This window comes from Mauremys reevesii, linkage group 6 (genome assembly GCF_016161935.1).
Source record: "Mauremys reevesii isolate NIE-2019 linkage group 6, ASM1616193v1, whole genome shotgun sequence".
NCBI lineage: Eukaryota > Metazoa > Chordata > Testudines > Geoemydidae > Mauremys > Mauremys reevesii.
The window spans coordinates 65,249,334-65,269,484 of record NC_052628.1 but is presented as its reverse complement, the minus strand read 5'-3'; the positions used below and the strand labels follow the sequence as shown (position 1 = coordinate 65,269,484).

Below are 20,151 nucleotides of genomic sequence, written 5' to 3'. Positions count from 1 at the left end.
CTGTGTGGTTCTTCGAGATGATGTATTCAGTGTGGATTCCACGATCCACCCTCCATCCCAGTTTTTCTGAGTCCTTAGCTATACAGGCTTTGAATTGCGAGGGCACTGAGGGAGAGTTGTGACTGTCCCACTCTTTATGCCCTTGTATGGGAGCACGAGTACGCATGAGGCACGTTCAAGGCCCTGACAGACATGGTTATTCAAAAAATCCAGACTGCTGTGTATGGTGCTCATGTACACCTAGAGTGGGATCTGCACTGGCTACACCATCTTGAACCACAGTTATTGTAGGTAAGTAACTGTATTTTACTTTCAAGGTTATATTATTGCATAACCTTCTTTTCCACAGTGCTGCTACTATAGATGTGGTGAGTAACTACATTTATATAATTTAAGCATTGGCTCCCAGGAGGCAATCTGTCTCTTTGCCTCTTTGTAGAATGGTAGGGAGGGAAAAATATATAGACCACATGCTTATGAATATTGTCTTAGTGATAATGGTAATAAATGAACCATTAAATAATAAGCACATGTGTTTTAAACTACAAATACTAGCTCTTCACTTTTGTTTCAGCTCTGCTATTGCTGTTACTGATGAGCATCCTGTAATAGGGCTTGGGGAAGGCCATATACCATCAACAAAATAGTGTAACTGACTCCATATGCTATAGTGTCAAACATGTAAAACAAACCACATGAGAGTGAGTTTTGGTTTTGCTATAGTAACTTGAACTTGTGACACTAATGGATACAAACTTTTGTTTCAAGTTGACATTTCCCCATTAAAACTGGGCTTCTACCACCTTAAGTCAATTTTTGCCCCAAGTGGATTTCTCCATACAGGGAGCTACTACTATGAAATTTTTTTATTTTTAATGGTGTGACCTTTTTCTTGGTACCCTAACTTAGCTAGGTCTCAGCTGTTTTCCCTTAATCTTTGGATTTGGACTCTGGATATTATTATAAGAGATCATGCCAGAATCTTTCAGGTGGCTGAATGGGTAGAAGAGCAAAGTCATCCTTGTGATGGGTTGAATCACAGAACCCCCCTTGGGAACTGCCAAGTGATGTGCCAAGACTACTTCTGCCCCTGCTTTCCCTGCCAGCTTGGGACCCCAGCACCCTGTCTTGCTGGGCCAGACATGCCTGTCTGCTCCAACATAGACCCAGGGTCTGAATTACTTGCCCTGAAGCTGCAGACTTAACTTAAAGCAGCTTACAGAAGTGTTCTTGTCTTTTACACTCAGATGCCCAACTCCCAATGGGGTCTAAACCCAAATAAATCTGTTTTACCCTGTATAAAGTTTATACAGGGTAAACTCATAAATTGTTCGCCCTCTGTAACACTGATAGAGAGATATGCATAGCTGTTTGCCCCCTCCCCCTTGTCTTTACAGCATTCTCTCTGGACTTATCAGATTTCTTTTTCAAATGGGATATTGTTGAACTTCTACCTGCTGTTTTATTGGTGACTCTTGAAGACAATTTGAATTGACATTCCAGTTTATGGAACTATTTCCTCTGGGGAATAACTATTCATAGATCAGATGGACAGTTAGATGTATTTATCTATTTATGGGACTACTCCCGAGGGGCTTCTAACTTTACTGGACACCTACTGGTTAGCTTTTATTTACCATTGTAGTTTCAGCATGCATGACCAGAGCCAGTATAAAACGGTGAATGTCTCTTTTGGGGGAGAATAGGGGATAAATAAATGTACAGATCCTGCAACATCTTTCCCTCAGCTTGCATTTATCACGTATAGCTTCCAATGTACTGTGCTATTTGGTTAAACGTGTTCTTCAGCAAATTCTGTCAGCATGGTTATGTACTATTAGAAGGAAACTTAATTCTCCATTATTTCTCCATTTCCCCAAATAAGTTTGAGGGCGGGAAGAAGGTAAAATTTCAAATGTCAACTTCATAATGATTTGCAGACTAAATCCTGCTCTGCAGCTGTCCCAGGACTGCCTGTGTCTTAAATAAGAAGACATTTTCTCCATCAGATTACAGACTCTCTCCTTGCCTACCCATTATAGTTTCCTGTGATTTGTTATTGAATGACATACTCCATTATCTCTGCTTTGATCTAGGCAGGTGTCCTCTGTCCCCAGAGGCAAAAGATCCAAGAGCTATGCAAATTGCTTTATAGAAGATGCTGTTTGACATGTTATGTAGCCTACTTCTGGAGATTCAGCTAATGCCTCTACAATGTTAATGCTACTATAAGCCATGAGAGTAACATCCAGTCAGATACCATCTACTGTGCTCCTTTACTGCACTATGTTGTGGGTGAAAGTTAAACTTCCTCAATCTTTACCCTTTTCTCAGGAAAAACTTCTCTGCCATTGGTTCTTTTAGACCAGGCGTGGGCAAACTTCTTGGCCCGAGGGCAACATCTGGGTATGGAAATTTATGGCAGGCCATGAATGCTCACGAAATTGGGAGTTGGGGTGTGGGAGGGGGTGAGGGCAATGGCTGGGGATGCAGGTTCTGGGTTGGGGCCAGAAATGAGGCATTCTGGGTGTTGGAGGGGGCTCCGGGCTGGGGCAGGGTGTTGGGGTGTGGGGGGGAGGGGTCCAACTGGGGTGCAGGCTCTGGGGTGGGGCTGGGGATGAGGGGTTTTTGGTGCAGGAGGGTGCTCTGGGCTGGGACCGAGGGGTTCAGAGGACAGGAGGGGATCAGGGCTGGGGCAGGGGGTAGGGGTGCAGGAGGAGGTCAGGGGTGCAGGCTCTGGGCGGCGCTTACCTCAAGCAGCTCCCAGAAGCAGTGGCATGTGTCCCTCTCCCCCCCCCCCCCCGGCTCCTGTGAGGAGGTGTGGCCAGGCAGCTCTGCGCACTGCCCTAGCTGAAGGTGCCACCCCTGCAGCTCCCATTGGCCACAGTTCCCTAATGGGAGCTATAGGGGTGGTGCTTGGGGCAAGGGCAGCGTGTGGAGCCCCTGACTGCCCCATGTGTAGGAGCCAGAGGGGGGACATGTCACTATTTCTGGGAGCCGTGTGGAGTGGGGCAAGCCCCCTACCCTGCTCCCTGACGGAGCCCTGGAGCGGGGCAAGCCCCAGACCCCACTCCCTGGCAGGAGCTGGAGGACCAGATTAAAACGTCTGGAGGGCCTGATGTGGCACCAGGCCGTAGTTCGCCCACCCCTGTTTTAGACCCATGCACCTAATAATCTTCAGTTTTTTCTCCTGTTCCTTCAATTTAGATGTCTCATTCACATATAGAGATTATTTTTAAAAGTACCAAATAGTGTTTAGAAGTGGAGGATCAATGTTTGGGTGTGAAGTCTTGCATGCTATGGAAATGAGGCCATTGCCACTCACTTGTATCCTTCTGGCTCCTCTCAAGGGTCTTGCCATCCTTTTCTTTTCCCAGGGCAGGAAGAGAAAGGGTTCTTATGTAGTATCTGGAGTGAATATTTTGAAGGTATTTCATGGACTCTGCAAACATGGATGGAGGAGGGAAAAATGAAAAATTGTGCGAAATAATATGGACATGGTTTTTAAAAATCATAGTGTTATAAGAAGATAAACAAATCCTCCTTTTTATAAAGAAGCAACAGCTTTTATTCATGATGGTAAGATACATGAATGGTACAAAATGAATGTATTTCAGAAATATTGTTTATATTTAGAAACAGTTCTCTACCCTTTTCGTGAAATAGCTAATAATGGATTTTAACTTTGGCTTTTATTTATTTATTTATTTATTTTTGAACCTGTCAATACTTTAAACACAACATTGACTTGTCTCAAATTGCAGTTCTGAATGCAGTGATGGGGAGTGGTCTGCATGTTTGCCCTCCTATTTTGCTGCTACAGAAAAAGACCAATCCTCCAGCGATGAAAGCTGGGAGACTCTGCCAGGCAGGGAGGAACGTGAACCTGAAGTGCAGAGCAACAGCAGTGGCCTAGAAGAGGAAAACACAGACTTCTGTTTCCAAGGCGGGTATGTTTATTTTTGTATTTCAGAAAGTGATTTCTACTAATAAGTGAGAATTAATAATATGATGTGTACTCAACAGTATATTTAATTGTTGCCATTTTAAGTAAATCTTAATTTACCAGCAGTTACTATGGTTGTATCAGAAAGAATGCAGTATTTGCCTATATTTAGACTAGGAAATAACTCTGGTGTTTCATACAGACCCACTGTTGGTAATAGTTGACTTCTGAATGATAGCTATAGTAATACTGTAATGCTATTGAGAAATACTGATGATTGCACAAGCAACAAAAGAGACTTACTAGACTAAAACAGCGAGAGTGGATTCTCTATTATCTTTGTCCAATTTCATTGTAATGAACACTCTTCTTCTTTACATATATTTCCTGCTTTTCAGATACCTTCTCCTACAAATTTACTTCCATGGTTTTCTGTCCAATTCTCTTTACCTGGTTGCTCTTCCTCCTCTGGTCATGGAATTTGCCATCATCAGTTCTTTGTTTATTCAGTCATATGTGTCAATAACTGTTGCAACTTTGTTCTTCAAAGCAAACTTTGGAGGCTTCCAGCTGAGAACTCTCCTCTGAACCAGTCGGTATTATTTCTTAATTGACTAGAGAGTTCTTCCTTGAGCGACAGTAGTCACTCCCAGTTCTTCTGCTGTTCCACACTCTCAGGTCCTTCTTGCCTAGGGAAATCACTACCATTAGGGTATTTCTGTTCTGGCCTTCATAAATTTCAGGTGTAATGAATTAGCACAGCTTTGCAAAAATACTGTTTAAAAACTTACCAGTCCAGACACAAGATCTTTTCTGCCTTTGCAACATTGATGGTGGGAGAACCTGACATTTTATTCACCTGTCAAGTAAATCACTCGCCCTGGGAGATTACACATTTGAAAGGTTATTCACTGTATATTTTTGGGTGAAAGTGTGTGGCTTTCCATTACACTTTTTAGTCTGTTAAATAATATTATGCGTCAAGAATTTTGAATGAGTGCCTAAATTTGGTTACTTATATCTATTTGTAGGAATCTAAATCAGAATGGCCTGATTTCACAGTCTTTGATGATTGCAAGTGTTCAACACTTCAAAAATAATAATTTAGATGATTTAGATGCCTAAATATGGCTATAGGTGACCAAATATAGGCACTGATGTTTGAAAAAGTTGATCTTTATACTCTTTTTTTTAAATAATTGGTACAGCTTATATAGTGCTGCTATATTAGTGACAATAATAGTGTGGTGAATAATTTACTAAATCAACATTTCTCAAACTGATCTGCAAAGCTGTTTCTGTCACAATGGTTAAGCATGTGCAATTGAAGTAAGAGGTAATTCTGTATTCTAGAAATTTCATTTGTGTCTGAAGAAGTCTTCAGGAATAGGGGTCTGTTTTGTTCCTGTATGACTCTGTGTCCAGGTTGCTGTGCAGGAATTTGCCTATTAATTAGTCTTTTTGTGTTTTTTCTACTGTAAATTCAAACCTGATCAAACTTACTGACAAAAAATAAATTGTAAAACTTGAAAAACAGATAGTAACACTCTTCTAGGCAATTTGGAGAGATTAGAGCAGAGTGGGATGTAGGGAATAAAGGGATATTTGGTACTAATAAATACTGGCTCTAAATCCAGAAAGAAGTAGTAAATAGTAGAGATACTGTATCAGATTAGGAACATAAATCCACTTTAATACTACTTAGTTATTTTATTTTAATCTCTTAATGGTGCTATATAGGATGTTTTCTGTTAATCAAGAACTTAAGGTGTTGAAAGTGTATGAGATTTGAAAGTTGCAAGGGAAGTGTACTCTAAGGTGGATATTTAGTTTAACAAGGAGTCTGTAATATACAATCTCTTAAATAAAGCTGTGATTTTTCTCTTAGGGATTATTGGTGGCCCGGGCAGGGGGAGAAGGAGTTTTTTTGATAAAAGCACAAATATCTCATGAGTGACAGTGAAACTATCTTTTGTGTTCTATGCAGGGCAGGGCATTTCTTGTGTATTTGTCTAAAATATGTTAAATCTGGATTGAAAACTCAAACAACATTTGAGCATTTACTGTTTTTTTCTTTTAACTTAACATTCTGTATTTTTGGCCAGACTTTATGTCTTCCCAATGTGCCATGGGCTTTTTTGGGTTGTCATAGTTGGAAGATCAGTAAGCATTTGAGGTAGTACTAGAAAAGTCATTGACTATGTAATGCAGAAGGAAATGGATTAAGAAAAACTAGGTAATTTTACCTAGGACATTCACTGTAGTGTGCAGCCTTTTAGTCAATAAGGTAACTGAATGCACAAGTCTTTCTCTGGAGGTTTTTTCTGTAATTCAAGACATTCAAATTGCACTCTTGAGATCGGTGGCATCAACAAATTGATTGAATTATAATCTTATAATACCCTCGGGAATACATTTTTTCTGTATTTGCTATGTGAAATAGAATAATCATGTGAATATACCCAATATTTTTTTAGAATAGCTTTCCTGTCTGACAAGCACTAGCGTTCCATTGCTGTGTTGCAAAAGATCGCTTGTGGCCAGCACAGTGCAAGCACTCTGACATGGTAAATTTACCACCTGAATTTTGCTTTTCATCAAAGTAGTGTCTGTGGCTTGTCATGTTGGTCATGTGTACAACAGCCAAACAATACCCATAGTCCTATTTTTAGTGGTGGTCTCTTCAAGGCCTCTGCCTTCACATTTGGTGAATGAATAAAAGTGTTGCTTAACTAGCATCGGAGCAGTGGTAATAACCTGTTGCAAACAACTGCTGAGATTTAGTGTGATTTATACACTTCATATGCTGGATTTTTTTCTAAATTGGAATAAAAATATAGACATAAGGGCTTTTATCCTTTCTGTCTGAACCGTAAAACAATTGAAAGAGATTTCTGCATTCTCTTCAGAAATCACACAATTCTGCATTACATAGCCAAGAAGCTGTGACTCTTGCAGTGTGTGTCAGAAGTGAAGATCATATATTTTAAAGACAGTATACAGTACAGTCTTTACAGGGCAGTTACCCTCAATAATTCCCTGATCTGCAGCACACACACAAAAGTATGGCTGCCACTTAAAAAAAAAAAAAAGGGCGGGGGGGAAGGGGCATGATGTACCGTGTTCATTTCTTTATAAATTCTTATATTGCCATCATCACTGTAGTATATGAGAGGAGTTTGTGCCCAGTGTGGGGGAGGGGACTACAGGCAGGTGACATCTCAGGGGTTTTATTGGTGTCTGTTCTTTCATATTCAGGTACTTGTATTGAGCCCATCATGGCAATATTGGAGTATCTTCCTGTCCCTACCCCAGTAATGTAGCTTACTGAGTCCAATTCATGCACCTCTGATAGTTGCCGAGATTCCAGGAGAGGCACCACAATTGCAGGAGTTGAGTTGTCTCCTGCTATCTGTCCTCTGCTGCAGATAGAAGGGTTCCTTCTATATTCTTGCAAGGAATCAGGCTTATTTCTGATTTCTGGGGATGGGGACTCCTGGAGGCTCAATTTTCCATTACAAAAGCACCTTAAAATGCCTATTAATGGCAATTACACACCTTGACCCTCATTGACTGGCAAAGTGAGTGCTCACTATAGAGCCAAACACTGACTTTTTAATTAAATTTCTTTAAACTCTATTAAAGACTATCTTACCTGAAAGAACAGGAATGTGGGTGATGTCAGTATATTCAACTTTATTCTCAGTTATGTATCTAGTAATTTATCAAATTTAATCTTGGTGTCCCTTTAGGTGAAAAATTAATTGAAAACATATAATTCTTTTTAAAAAGTAAGCAAGGGTTTAGGTGTTCTCTAAACTAAGCAAAAAGGTGCTTTTTTTCAATTGAGCTAGTTCAAATGTATTGAAAAACTCATTTAACACCAATGTAGACACAGTTTTACACTTTTTAGCTCAACTTCACCTATAATTCAACCAGCTAAAATCAAGCTGAAGGAGTGTGTACGTTCATGTTACATGGAGTTTTCAGTTGAACTAACTTGGTTGAAGAAGGCATCTATTTCTCTACTCTAAGCAAGGCCTTAGAGGCCAGTTGGGATAACTCCGTGGTAACAATTGGCAAATGTTAACTTATTAACTTCTTCTGAACTTCCTCCAAATTGTCACTACCTTTCTAATAAAAAAAAATCAGGAATCAGTATGATGTTCAAGGTGCAGTCACTCCAGAACTTAAAATGCAATGTTTTTCCATCTTCTAGCAGATAAAACAGTATCAGGTGACCTAAAATTGGCCCCTGTTAGCTCAAGTAGCTATATGCTTGTGGCAAAAAATGAGGGTGAGCAGATGCTAACTCCAATGCTTTTCCTTTTACTTTGTGCCAAACTACAATGAGATGTGTGCCAGCTGTTTAACTGGGCTTGCTTCTAGCAGTTGGAGCTGTGAAGCATCTCATTTTGGCAACAAGAGTGTGTAGTTCTTGGGTTGATGGTGGGTGGAGCTTCTCCTTCTGCTCTCTGACTCCTACTTAATATTTGGATTTCAGAATCATTAAATGTATCGCCTGTTTTCACACGTGACTTGCCAATGGAACAGCTATAGTATACTGATATACTAGTATTCAAAAACCAGTAGGAGAACACTTCATTGTCCCTGGACACTCAAAAGACTTAAAAGTGGCAATTCTTCAACAAAAAAACTTCAAAAACAGATTCCAACGAGAAACTGCAGAACTGGAATTTAATTTGCAAACTGGACACCATCAAATTAGGCCTGAATAAAGACTGGGAGTGGATGGGTCACTACAAAAACTAATTCCCCCCTGCTGATACTCAGACCTTTTTGTCAACTGTTTGAAGTGGGCCACGTTGATTACATTGAACTCATTAGCACTACAAAAGTGATTTTCCTCCCTTCTTGTCAACTGTTGAGAATAGCCCACTTCCACCTTAATTGAATTGGCTTGTTAGCACTGACACATACACACCCCCGCCCCCTGGTAAGGCAACTTCTATCTTTTCATGTGCTGTGTATTTATACCTGCCTCTGTATTTTTTACTCCATGCATCTGATGAAGTGGGTTTTAGCCCATGAAAGATTATGCCCAAATAAATTTGTTAGTCTCTAAGGTGCCACAAGGACTCCTCGTTTTTGTAGCTGGTAGGTTTTGCATGTCCACCAAAGTAGATTTCAGTTCTCCAAGGATAAGCACCTTATTCGATCAGGTTATGGATGGAAATATAGGAAGCGAAACACCATCAACAGTTTTCAAAATAGGAATGAAAATGTATTTAAAAGATAAACCAAAAGTGAGCATGACACACAGACTGTATTAGATGCTGAAAAAACTAAAATGTAGTTGTACCTTAAATTACTCAGTATTCAACTCTGAAATAACATTTCACTCTCCTATAGCAATTATGATCTGAAAGCACTTTACAAATATCCCAAATTAATTCCATAATATCCCTGCTAGGAGTAGGCAGGTTTTAATCCTAGGTGAAGGATGTTTTAGGCATAGAGACAAAAAGAAGTTTTGCTCGTGGTCATGCAGCAAGTCCAGTTGCAAAGCCAGGTAGACTCCTAACTCCAGTCCAGTATACCAATGACTAGACATACGTACTTTCAGTGGGGTAGGACAATTTTAAGTTGTTTTTTGTTTAAAATGTATATTATGCTGACTAGCCTTTACACAATCAATCCAAAAGGGTTATGATCAGAGTACCCCTTTTTTCCCCCTATTGTTGATCCTGTACAAAAGTACAAATTTTGGGGCAACAATCAAAGTATAAATTTTACACAACATATACAAATCTGTCAGTGAGAAAATGGAGTGCCTCTCTCTGCTTGCCTTTTATTAACAGTAGCAAAGGAAATGGAACCGTTTAGTGCTATTCTCCAGACAGGCCAGTTGGCCAGCTTATAATTTTGTCTTTCCAGCTCCACTCTTGCAAGCTGGACTCCTATTCTTGGTCACCAATTCCTTGCTTCCTGGTTCCATGGAACATTTCAAAGAGCATGCACTATAATTCAATTCAATTAAGTGCCCTCTTGTCGGGAAAGATAGATAGCAAAATTCAGCAGGAAAGTGGGCCCTGGCAGGGCAGGGAGACAAATGCCTGATTCTGTCTGCAACAAAATAGCAAGTTCTGCAGTAAAAATGCTGATTTCCGTAGCATCTTGGGGAAAAGCCAGACTCCATGACCACAGAATTATGACTGTCACTGGGCCCTGATTTTTGGTGAATGGGTCAGGTGATACCTCTTGGAGCTATTGTCTTAGGATCCTGGCAGACATCATTGGATTCAGAGTCTAGTTTTTCTGAGTCTGAGAGTATGTCTACACTGCGAAATTAGGTCGATTTATAGAAGTTGTTTTTTTGGAAATCGATTTGATATAGTCGATTGTGTGTGTCCCCACTAAACGCATTAAGTCGACAGTGTGCATCCACTGTACCGAGGCTAGCATCAACTTTCGGAGAGTTGCATTGTGGTAGCTATCCCACAGTTCCCGCAGTCTCCGTTGCCCATTGGAATTCTGGGTTGAGCTCCCAATGCCTGATGGGGCAAAAACATTGTTGCGGGTGGTTCTGGGTACATGTCATCAGGCCCCCCCTCTTCCTCCCTCCGTGAAAGCAACGGTAAAAAATCGTTTCTCGCCTTTTTTCCTGGGTTACCCATGTAGACAACATACCATGGCAAACATGGAACCCGCTCAGCTCACTGTCACCGTATGTCTCCTGGGTGCTGCTGGCAGATGCGGTACTGCAGTGCTACACAGTAGTGTCCCCTTGCCTTGCCTTGCAGACAGCAGACGGTGCAATACAACTGCTAATCGTTGTCATCATCCTGTGGGTGCTACTGGCCGACCTTGGTTAGGTGGGTCGGGGGCATCTGGGCAGACATGGGACAAAAATTTCGTCTTTTGGAACGGAGTTCGGATAGCATGGATTCATCTCCCCATACAGCGATCAGATGCAGTACCTCCCATTCAGTCCATGCTGGAGCTCTTTTGCGATTCTGAGACTCCATGGTCACCTGTGCTGATGAGCTCTGTATGGTCACCTGTGCTGATCAGCTCACCACACTGGCCAAACAGGAAATGAAATTCAAAAGTTCGCGAGGCTTTTCCTGTCTGCGTGGCCAGTGCATCTGAGTTGAGAGTGCTGTCCAGAGCGGTCACAATGGAGCACTCTGGGATAGCTCCATACTACCCCAAATTTGACCCAGCAGGATCAATTTCAACGCTATTTCCCTTGTCGGCGAGGAGTACAGAAATTGATTTTAAGAGCCCTTTAAGTTGACAAAAATGGCTTCATCGTGTGGACGGGTGCAGGGTTAAATCAATCTAACGCTGCTAAATTCGACCTAAACTAGTAGTGTAGACCAGGGATGAGAGAGGTGCTTTTACAGTCCTTAAAAGAAGTATACATTATTTACATTTACTTTAGCAATGATTTTCTTTAAGTTACAGCTTTTCTAATATTTGTTTGTAGGGAACAGACCTCTTTGGAGGAGGGAGAGATTCCTTGGCTGCAGTACCATGAAGAAATTGAAAGTAGCAGTGATGAGGAAAATGATCCAGTTAGCCATTTTGTGCATCCAGGATTTTTCATGTTGGATGGGAACAACAACCTTGAGGATGACTCCAGTATGAGTGAAGACTTAGACATGGAGTGGAGGTATGCATCTGTGCATAAAAGTGATGGGTTCTCTGTGTGAGATGGTATTAGTAGTTAGTTATTCTGTCATCTTGCACTTCATACTATATTTAGGAGGCCACAAATTGAGCATTGTTCTACTGCTTAAACAAGCTGATAATACTACCGTTCAGGCTTAACTTGCAATAAGTGCTGTTTCTTCCAACAAGAAGACTAAGACATTGTGTCATATTGATCAGGTTCAAATTTAAGTTAGTTTTGATGTATTGGAGATCCTATGGATGTAATTTTGGATTCATTTCCAGGTTGATAAATGCCCCTATATAAATGTTGTTTTACAAAGTTTTGATTACATAAGAATATGCATCTAATTGAATGTTGAAGTATATATGATCTTGGTAAAGGTTTTTATGTTGTAGTTACTCTTCTGCAATTATAGGGATTTAGATCTGCATTATTAACCTTGTCTTATTTCTCTTTTCAGTGCTATGCATATAGAAATCATTATTATGATGCTGTTTAACATGTTTTTTTTCTATTTCTGTGTTAAAGTTACTTAGAAATATTGCAAAATAGCAAGATAATTACAGTAGGAGTAGGGAGATGACTTTACCTCCATATGCCATTGATAAGACCAATACTGGAATATTGCATACAGTCTGGTACCCACATTTTAAAAAGAAAGTTGAAAAATTAGAGAGTGCAGAAAAGAGCCTCAAAAATAATTTGAGGGCTGGAGAAAATGTCTTAGAATGAGAGATTTAAGGAGTTCAATTTCTTTAGCTTATCCAAAAGGAGAGTGAGAGGTGACTTGATTACAGTATTAGTAGCTTTATGGGGAGAAAATAGAGGGTGCCAAAGAACTGTTTAATCTAGCACAGGGCTGGTGCTACCATTAAGGCGAACTAGGCGGTTGCCTAGGGCGCCAAGATTTGGGGGCACCAAAAAGCGGTGCCCCCAATTTTTTTTTTTTTTTTTACAGTGGTTCCTCCCTGAGCGTGCGGTCACTGCTCCACTTCTCCCGCCTCCCAGGCTTGCGGCGCCAAACAGTTGTTTGGCGCCGCAAGCCTGGGAGGAGAATTAGAGCGGGGGCGGCGTGCTCGAGGAGGAGGCAGAGCAGAGGTGAGCTGGTGTGGGGAGGTGCCGCACGGCTCCCCGAGGGGGGAGAGCTGCCGCGGGGGGGCGCCTCAGGGCAGGCGGGGGGAGCTGCTGTGAGGGGGCGCCTCAGAGCGGAGGGGAGGCAGGGAGCTGCCGCAGGGTTGTGGCCAGGAGGGCGGGGGGGCGCAAGGTGGAAGTTTTGCCTAGGGCGCGAAACTTCCTTGCACCAGCCCTGAGCAGAGAAAGGCTTTACAATAACCAATGTCTGGAAGCTGAAGCCAGACAAATTCAAGTTAAAAATTAGTGTCTGGTTTCTCACAATGAAGACAGTTAACAAGCAGAACAAACTACCAACGGAAGTGGTAGATTCTCCATTTCTTGCTGTCTAAATTAAGACTGGCTAAAGCATTTTTTCCAGAAAAACAGGCAAATACAAGTTATGCTTTAGTGAAACACAGTTTATTGGGCTCAGTACGAGGGTACCTGGATGAAATTCCATGGCCTGTGATGTACAGGAAGTCAGATTAGATGATCTAATGATTTCTTCTGGCTTTAAACTCTATAAATCTATCAGATAACTGAATCTGGTGACAGAGGTAGGGGGGAATATTGGTTTTCAATTTTTTTTTAACCTTAGGAATATCAAGTCTGTTTTCCAAGATTTGACTGAGAGACCACTTGGTGGGGGTGAGGGGTGTGAACAAGTACAGTGTTAACTTTCTGGCCTTAATTGAAAATGTGGGATGTTGAATTTTTAAAATAGTCTTCATTCAAAAATGTTAGGTGTTTAAGTTCAAAAGTGTGAACAAAAACAGAGTTTTAAGCAGCCTAATGACAAGTCCTGCCTTTACAGTAGTTCACCTTTCACTTTTATTGTTGTGGTGACATCACAGTCTCTTCCAGGCGAGACAGGACCTGAGTTCCTAATGTAGAAAAATAAGCAGGAAATAAACTTTTTTGTTGGGGGAGGAAGCAAGAGCTTTCAGAGTGTGGTTTAGCATCATGAAGATCTAAAAGGCACAACCCCAAATCTTGTCTCAGTTTTTTGGAAAACAAAAATTGTTAATATCTTTTAGGGATGATAAGAACACAGAAAGCATATCCCTTATACCTAGCAAGTGCTGATACCTGCATCTTGCAATATCTGCTCATATCAAAGCGTTGTCACTAAATTATACTGATGAAATTATAAAAAGTAGGTCTAAAATAAATTGCTTTTATTTTTCATGAGCATAATATAGAAAAGCATCAGATATAAATGCAGAAATGGTGTCAGAAGCCTGATACAGGGTTGTTCCATTGCAGAGTGCACAATTTTACTTAAAATAGAAGTAAATGTTTTTGAACAAAGACTAGACACTGTGTGTCTATACATCTCAACATCTGTATGCATAGACATGAAGCATACAATTTTCAAATGGGCACACTGCTGACTGATTCACAAACATCCTCTAATTGACATATACAAACCCAGCTTTTATGCACTCCTTAGGATATTATGCAGTGTAGTTGTAGCTGTGTCAGTCCCAGGATATTAGAGAGACAAAGAAGGTGAGCCAGTATTTTTTATTGAACCAATAGCTTTGGTTTAGTAAAAAGATATTACCTCACACACCTTGTCTCTCTCATTAGGATTTGTCTGGTTTTTGTCTGACAGATCAAGTAATTTTTCAATTGAATATTGTTAAGGCTGCACTTAAAATGGAGGCTGTTTTTCCTAATATTGTATTTTTGGTGTTTTCAGGCTACTTGATGAATTTGGTGATGGCCTAGGAGTTGCTCAAGCCATTTCTTATGTGGATCCTCAGTTTCTCACATATATGGCACTGGAGGAGCGTTTGGCACAGGCCATGGAGGTATTGAAATACGGTTTCTGACTTCTGCGTAAAAATAAAAATGGAACACATTAAAATGACTAAAACCATGTCATCAGACTAGCTTAAAGGAGCCTAAAGATGACAATTTTCATTTTGTTTTGAGTGGTAATGCACCAGTGTGTTCCACACATATGGTCCCTATGTGTATTGATGCATATCGACTCACTTTTTAATGACATACATTTTTACTACTTTTTATTCTTGTAAGGTCTGCTGATCTAAACAAGTATGAAACAGTGAGCTAGATGCACTTGCTACTGTGTTATCGTTTCCTAGTGCATCATTCATTTAGGTGAAAGTGATCATGAAATGACAGATTTCATGATTCTGTGGAAAGGAAGGATGGAGAGCAGCAGAATAAGGCCAGTGGACTTCAAAAAAGAATATTTTGTAGAAAATCAGAGAATTAGTGGGTAAGGTTCCATTGGGGAAAAAAATCTAAGGGAAAAAGGAGTTCACAGGAGCTGGCAGTTTCTCAAAGAAAGAGTATTTCAGGCACAACAGCAAACTATCCTGATGCAAAGGAAAGATAAGAAGAAGAAGAATAGTAAGAGGCCATTATGGCTCCATCATGATCTCTTTAATGACCTGAAAATCAAAAAGGAATCCTACAAAAGGTGGAAACATGGCCAGATTGCTAAGGATGAATATAAATGAATACCACAAGCATGTAGGGACAAAATCACAAAGGCTAAGGCACAAAATGAGTTACATCTAGCAAGGGGATGAGACAGTAAGAAGAGGTTCTATAAATACCTTAGGAGCAAAGAAAGACACAGGAAAGTGTAGGTCTACTACTTAGCAAGGAAGGAGAACTAATACTGGATGACACCAGGAAGACTGTTGCCTCAGTCTTCAATTAAAAAGGGGTGAATGATGAGCAGATGTTTAACACAATTAATATTAACAAAGACTAGGAAGGAATACAAGTCAGAATAGAGAAAGTACTGGTTAAAGAATATTTATATAACTTAAATGTATTCAAGTCAGCAGCACCTCACAAAATTCATGGTAGGGTACTAAAGCAATCTTGGAACCATTAGCTATTATCTTTGAGAACTCATTGAGGATGGGTGATATGCAGGAGGACTGGAAGGGGCATACAGTACATGTCTTTTATAAATGGAAACTTCAGTATCTGGAAAGATCCTGCAACGAATTATTAAACAATCAATTTGTAAGCACCTAGAGGATAATTGAATGATAAGTAATAGCCGGTATGGATTTGTCAAGAACAAATAAAGCCAGACAAACCTAATTACTTTCTTTGACATGTTTACTGGCCTAGTGGATGGGGGTGAAGCAAGTAGACATGAAATATCTTGATTTTAGTAAAGCTTTTGGTGTAGTCCCATATGTTCCCATAGGGAAATATGGTCTAGATTAAGTTACTATAAGGTGGATATGCAACTGGTTGAAAAACTGCACTCAAAGAGTAGTTGTCAATGGCTAACTGTCAAACAAGGAAGCCCTATCTTGTGCCGTCATGCAGGGGGTCTGTCCTGAGTCTGGTATCAGGGGCGTCTCCAGGCCCCAGCACGCCAAGCGTGTGCTTGGGGCGGCATGCCACGGGGGGCGCTCTGCCGGTCGTCGGGAGGGCGGCAGGCAGGGCTCCGGTGGACCTCCCGCAGGCGTGCCTGCGGAGGGTCCGCTGGTCCCGCGGCTTCGGTGGAGCCGCGGGACCAGCGGACCCTCCGCAGGCACGCCTGCGGGAGGTCCACCGGAGCCATGGGACCAGCGACTGGCAGAGCGCCCCCCGCGGCATGCCGCCCTTCTTGGGGCGGCGAAATGTCTAGAGCCGCCCCTGTCTGGTACAAGTCAGTATTTTCATTAACAACTTGGATAATAGAATAGAGACTATTCTTATAAAATTTGCACTTGACACCAAGTTGTTAGGGATTGCAAGCACTTTGCAGGACAGGATTCGAATTCAAAAGACCTTGACAAATTGAAGAATTGGTCTGAAATCAACAAGATGAAATTCAATAAAGAGAAGTGAAATGTACTACATGTAAGAAGGAAAAATCGCATGCATAAATACAAAATGGGTGAATAACTGGCCAGGTGATAGTACAGCTGGGTGTTATATGAGCCAGCAATGTAAGGCAGTTGCAAAAGAGACTAATATCATTGTGGGGTGTTTTTAACAGGAGTGTCATCATGTAAGACATGAGGGGCAATTGTTTTGTTCCGCTCAGCACTGTGGAGGCACCATCTGCAGTGTTGCATCCAGTTTTGGATGCTCACACATAAAGAAAAATGTGGATAAATGGGATAGACTCCAGAGGAGAACAGCAAAAATTATAACAGGGTTAGAAAACCTGACCAATGAGGAAAGGTTTTAAAAAACCAAAAAAACAAAAAACTGGGTGTGTTCAGTCTTGAGAAAAAGATTGAAGAGGGACATGATGAGTCTTCAAATGTGCTGTTATAAAAAGGATAGTGATTGGTGGTCCTTCATGTCTACTGAAAGTAGAACAAGAAGTAATCAATTTAATCTGCAGCAAGAAACATTTAGGTTAGATATTAGGAAAAACTTTGTAAATCTACGGATAGTTAAGTATTGAAATAGGCTACCAAGGGAGGTTGTGGCATTTTTCTTCAAGTGTTTGCATCCATGTGTTCCACTCAAGTATGTACCCCCCAGCACACCAAAGCTGGAGAACTTTGCTTAGCAGAATCCGTACAGGCAGTGCTCCTACCCATACCTGCGTCAGTTCCTTCTCACTGCCCAGAGCTTGAGTCAGAGTGCTCATTGTGGCTTTTACCTCATGCCTTGTTTCACAGTGCTGCCTGTGTGGTTTTCCCCCCCTGTATATAGTTGTTAGTTGTAGTTTGTGTAGTAGGACCCCTAGGTTTAGTTTACTAATAGTTAGTTAGGATTTTGCCTGGTGTGATGCCTTCACTGTTGTGTGGTGTAGCGAATGCTTATAGTGACCTCAGACTTGTTGGGGAAGGGCACTTTAACGAAATCTGCAGGTCATTCAAGAAGAGAAAGGCAAAGAAATGCAGATGGCCATAAGCTTTCACTTGAAGCAGTATCTTCTGGAGCAGACCATGAGGTCTGCTTCAGCACTAGAGACCTCCACAAATTGCCAGATACCTTAATGGGCATCTGAGCCAGCAGGGGCTGTGGTTTGGCCAGGTTCGGATTCTTCTTCCAGGAGGAAGAGAGACTGTCTCCCTTCCTCTGGGCCTCCTAGACATAGATCTCATAAAATGCACGAGGATTGTTCCAGAGCTAGGAGAGGTTTCTTCTCCCCTTCTAAGAGGAATGCAGACCAAGACCGTGATTCATCCGGTACATGAGATAGAGCAGAGATGTCTACCTTTTTCTCTGGTACCGAGGTGAGAGGTCTGTACTATTGACTCTGGTACTGTAGCGTATTGTTTTTCCTGTCTGTTCCTGACTGTCCACTAATTCAGGAATGTTCAGGTATGGTGGCTGCTTCTTCGGTGTCCTTTGCACCATGTGAAATTACTAAAGACTTGACATTGTTGTTGACACCTTCTTCTGCACCTCTTCCAGTTTAGGGCGCAGAGTTGAGGTTGTCCACCTGTTCGGTACTGAAGGGCTTTTTAATACAGGTACTATCTTCAGTGCATATGACGACACTGGTGCATGCTGCATCTATGGGACTGGTGCAGACTTTGGTAGCAACGTCTACTGTGGTACTGGATGTGAGTGCAAGGCTCCTATCAGGGCTTTAAGGACCAATTGCTTTACCTTTGTTGGTCCTGATATACCCGGCTTGCTGGATTTTGGATGGGGCTGAACATTTACTGGCCCCTCTGATGGTGGCTTCTCTGTTGCTTCTGGACTACTTGAAAGGTTCCTTACTGTCTGGCTTGGAGATATAGTCATCCTCTCCCTCACCTTCTCAGTATTTCTCTTGAAAGTCATCAAAACCTCCCGTGCAATCCCAATCCTTGGCTCAGTCCAGAGTGAGGTCACCTATCCACTAGTAGCTTCTCCTCCTGAACCTCCAACATGCAGCCACAGACAAGGGTTACTCCTGCTGAACTGGTTGAGCTTGAACTGTTGTTACAGGCACCACAGGAGATTCCATTGTCTCAGCTTCTTCCTATTCTTCGTCTCCAGGTGCTGGATTCTTCCTCCCCCATGCTTGAGGGTTTTAAATAGTATCAGGACCTCCTGAGGCGCATGGCTTCAGCCTTGGGTGTTCAGGCTGAGCTTTTCAGGAGAGCACCCATAAGCTGCTGAATATTCTCCAGTCCTCCACTCCAGGGAGGGTAGCTTTCCCCATAATTTTAAGTGATTTTGGAACCTGCAAAGACTCTCTGAGGAGCACTCTGGTAGCCTCACCACCCACAATGAAGTGCACTAATAAGAGAAATTGTGCCTATCTATGGTTTTGAGCACTTCTACTTGCATCTAGTGCCTAACTCTCATGTCATAACTTTGGCAAATGAGAGGTTAAGACAGAGGAGATCTAAATCAACACCAAAAGAAAAGGACTCTAAAAGACTGGAGTTGTTGGAGAGGAAAATATATTCAGTCTTGTCCTTACAAATATGAGTTGCCAAAGTACAAGTTTATAAATTGGGAAGTGATAGCAAAATTTACAGATAAGTTGCCAGAATCCTTGAGGGAAGAGTTTAAGACTTTCATTGCAGAAGTCCATCTAGAGGCAAATATGTCACTACAGTCAGTTTTGGACATGGCAGATGCTTCCTCTCGAGTTATGCCATCTGCTGTAGCAATGAGAAGGGCTTTGTTGTTACAGAACTCTGATACAGCTCCTGAGATCCAAAAAATGATGATGGACTTGCTCTTTGACGGTCAATTTTTGTTTTTAGAGAAAACTGATGAAAACGTTACATTCCTTTAAGAACTCTCAAGCTACATTGTGTTCATTGGGTTTTTTTTTTACCCCAGCGGTAAAAAGACCTCATTTCATGGGGCAAGAGCAAAAGGATCAATATCATCCTCAGCAGTTCTTGAGGTCAGATTATCCCACTAGACAGCAGGACTTCTCCAGAAAGGGGTACAAGTCAAGTAAGAGGTCTTCTGGTTCCAATTTCACCCAGTCAGCCTGTCTTTCTTCTGTTTTGGGCAAGCCGTCAGTGTGATTCTCCAAGGTCAACATTCCAGTCATCAAGTTTCAAGTCATCTCCCCTCCATTTGGGGTGGGGGGAGACAGGCTGTCCCACCTCTACAGGGCTTTGGAGTCAATAACTATAGACAAGGGTGTCCTAAGCACTGTGGGACTGGGTAATGCCATTCCATCCCCCCTTCCCACCCTCCTACACCATCCCTTTTGTGGGACCCCTCTCATGAGTCTCTGCTTCTACAGCAGGTGAAAACTCTTTGGGCTTTGGAGACCATAGAGGAGATTCCCCTTCAGAATCAGGGAAGGGGATTCTACTCACAGTACTTCCTGATCCCCAAGTCAAGAGAGGAGTGAGACCTATCCTCAGTCTCTGTCATAACTATAAAGGGAAGGATAACAACTCTCCTGTGTACAATACTATAAAATCCCTTCTGACCAGAGACACCAAAATCCTTTTACCTGTAAAGGGTTAAGAAGCTCAGGTAACCTGGCTGACACCTGACCCAAAGGACCAATAAGGGGCAAGATACTTTGAAA

General features: G+C 41.7%; 1 protein-coding gene across 22 annotated transcripts in view; it reads left to right on the top strand.

Annotated features, from left to right (window-relative positions):
- Nucleotides 1–20,151, top strand: part of PJA2 (praja ring finger ubiquitin ligase 2) — a 79,550-nt gene that overhangs the window by 51,658 nt on the left and 7,741 nt on the right. For all 22 annotated transcript variants that reach the window (XM_039543886.1, XM_039543891.1, XM_039543880.1 and 19 more), the window contains 3 exons: nucleotides 3,765–3,950; nucleotides 11,400–11,585; nucleotides 14,407–14,518. In XM_039543886.1, coding sequence (XP_039399820.1) covers nucleotides 3,765–3,950; nucleotides 11,400–11,585; nucleotides 14,407–14,518 — 484 coding nt within the window. The remainder of the gene's footprint in view (nucleotides 1–3,764; nucleotides 3,951–11,399; nucleotides 11,586–14,406; nucleotides 14,519–20,151) is intronic.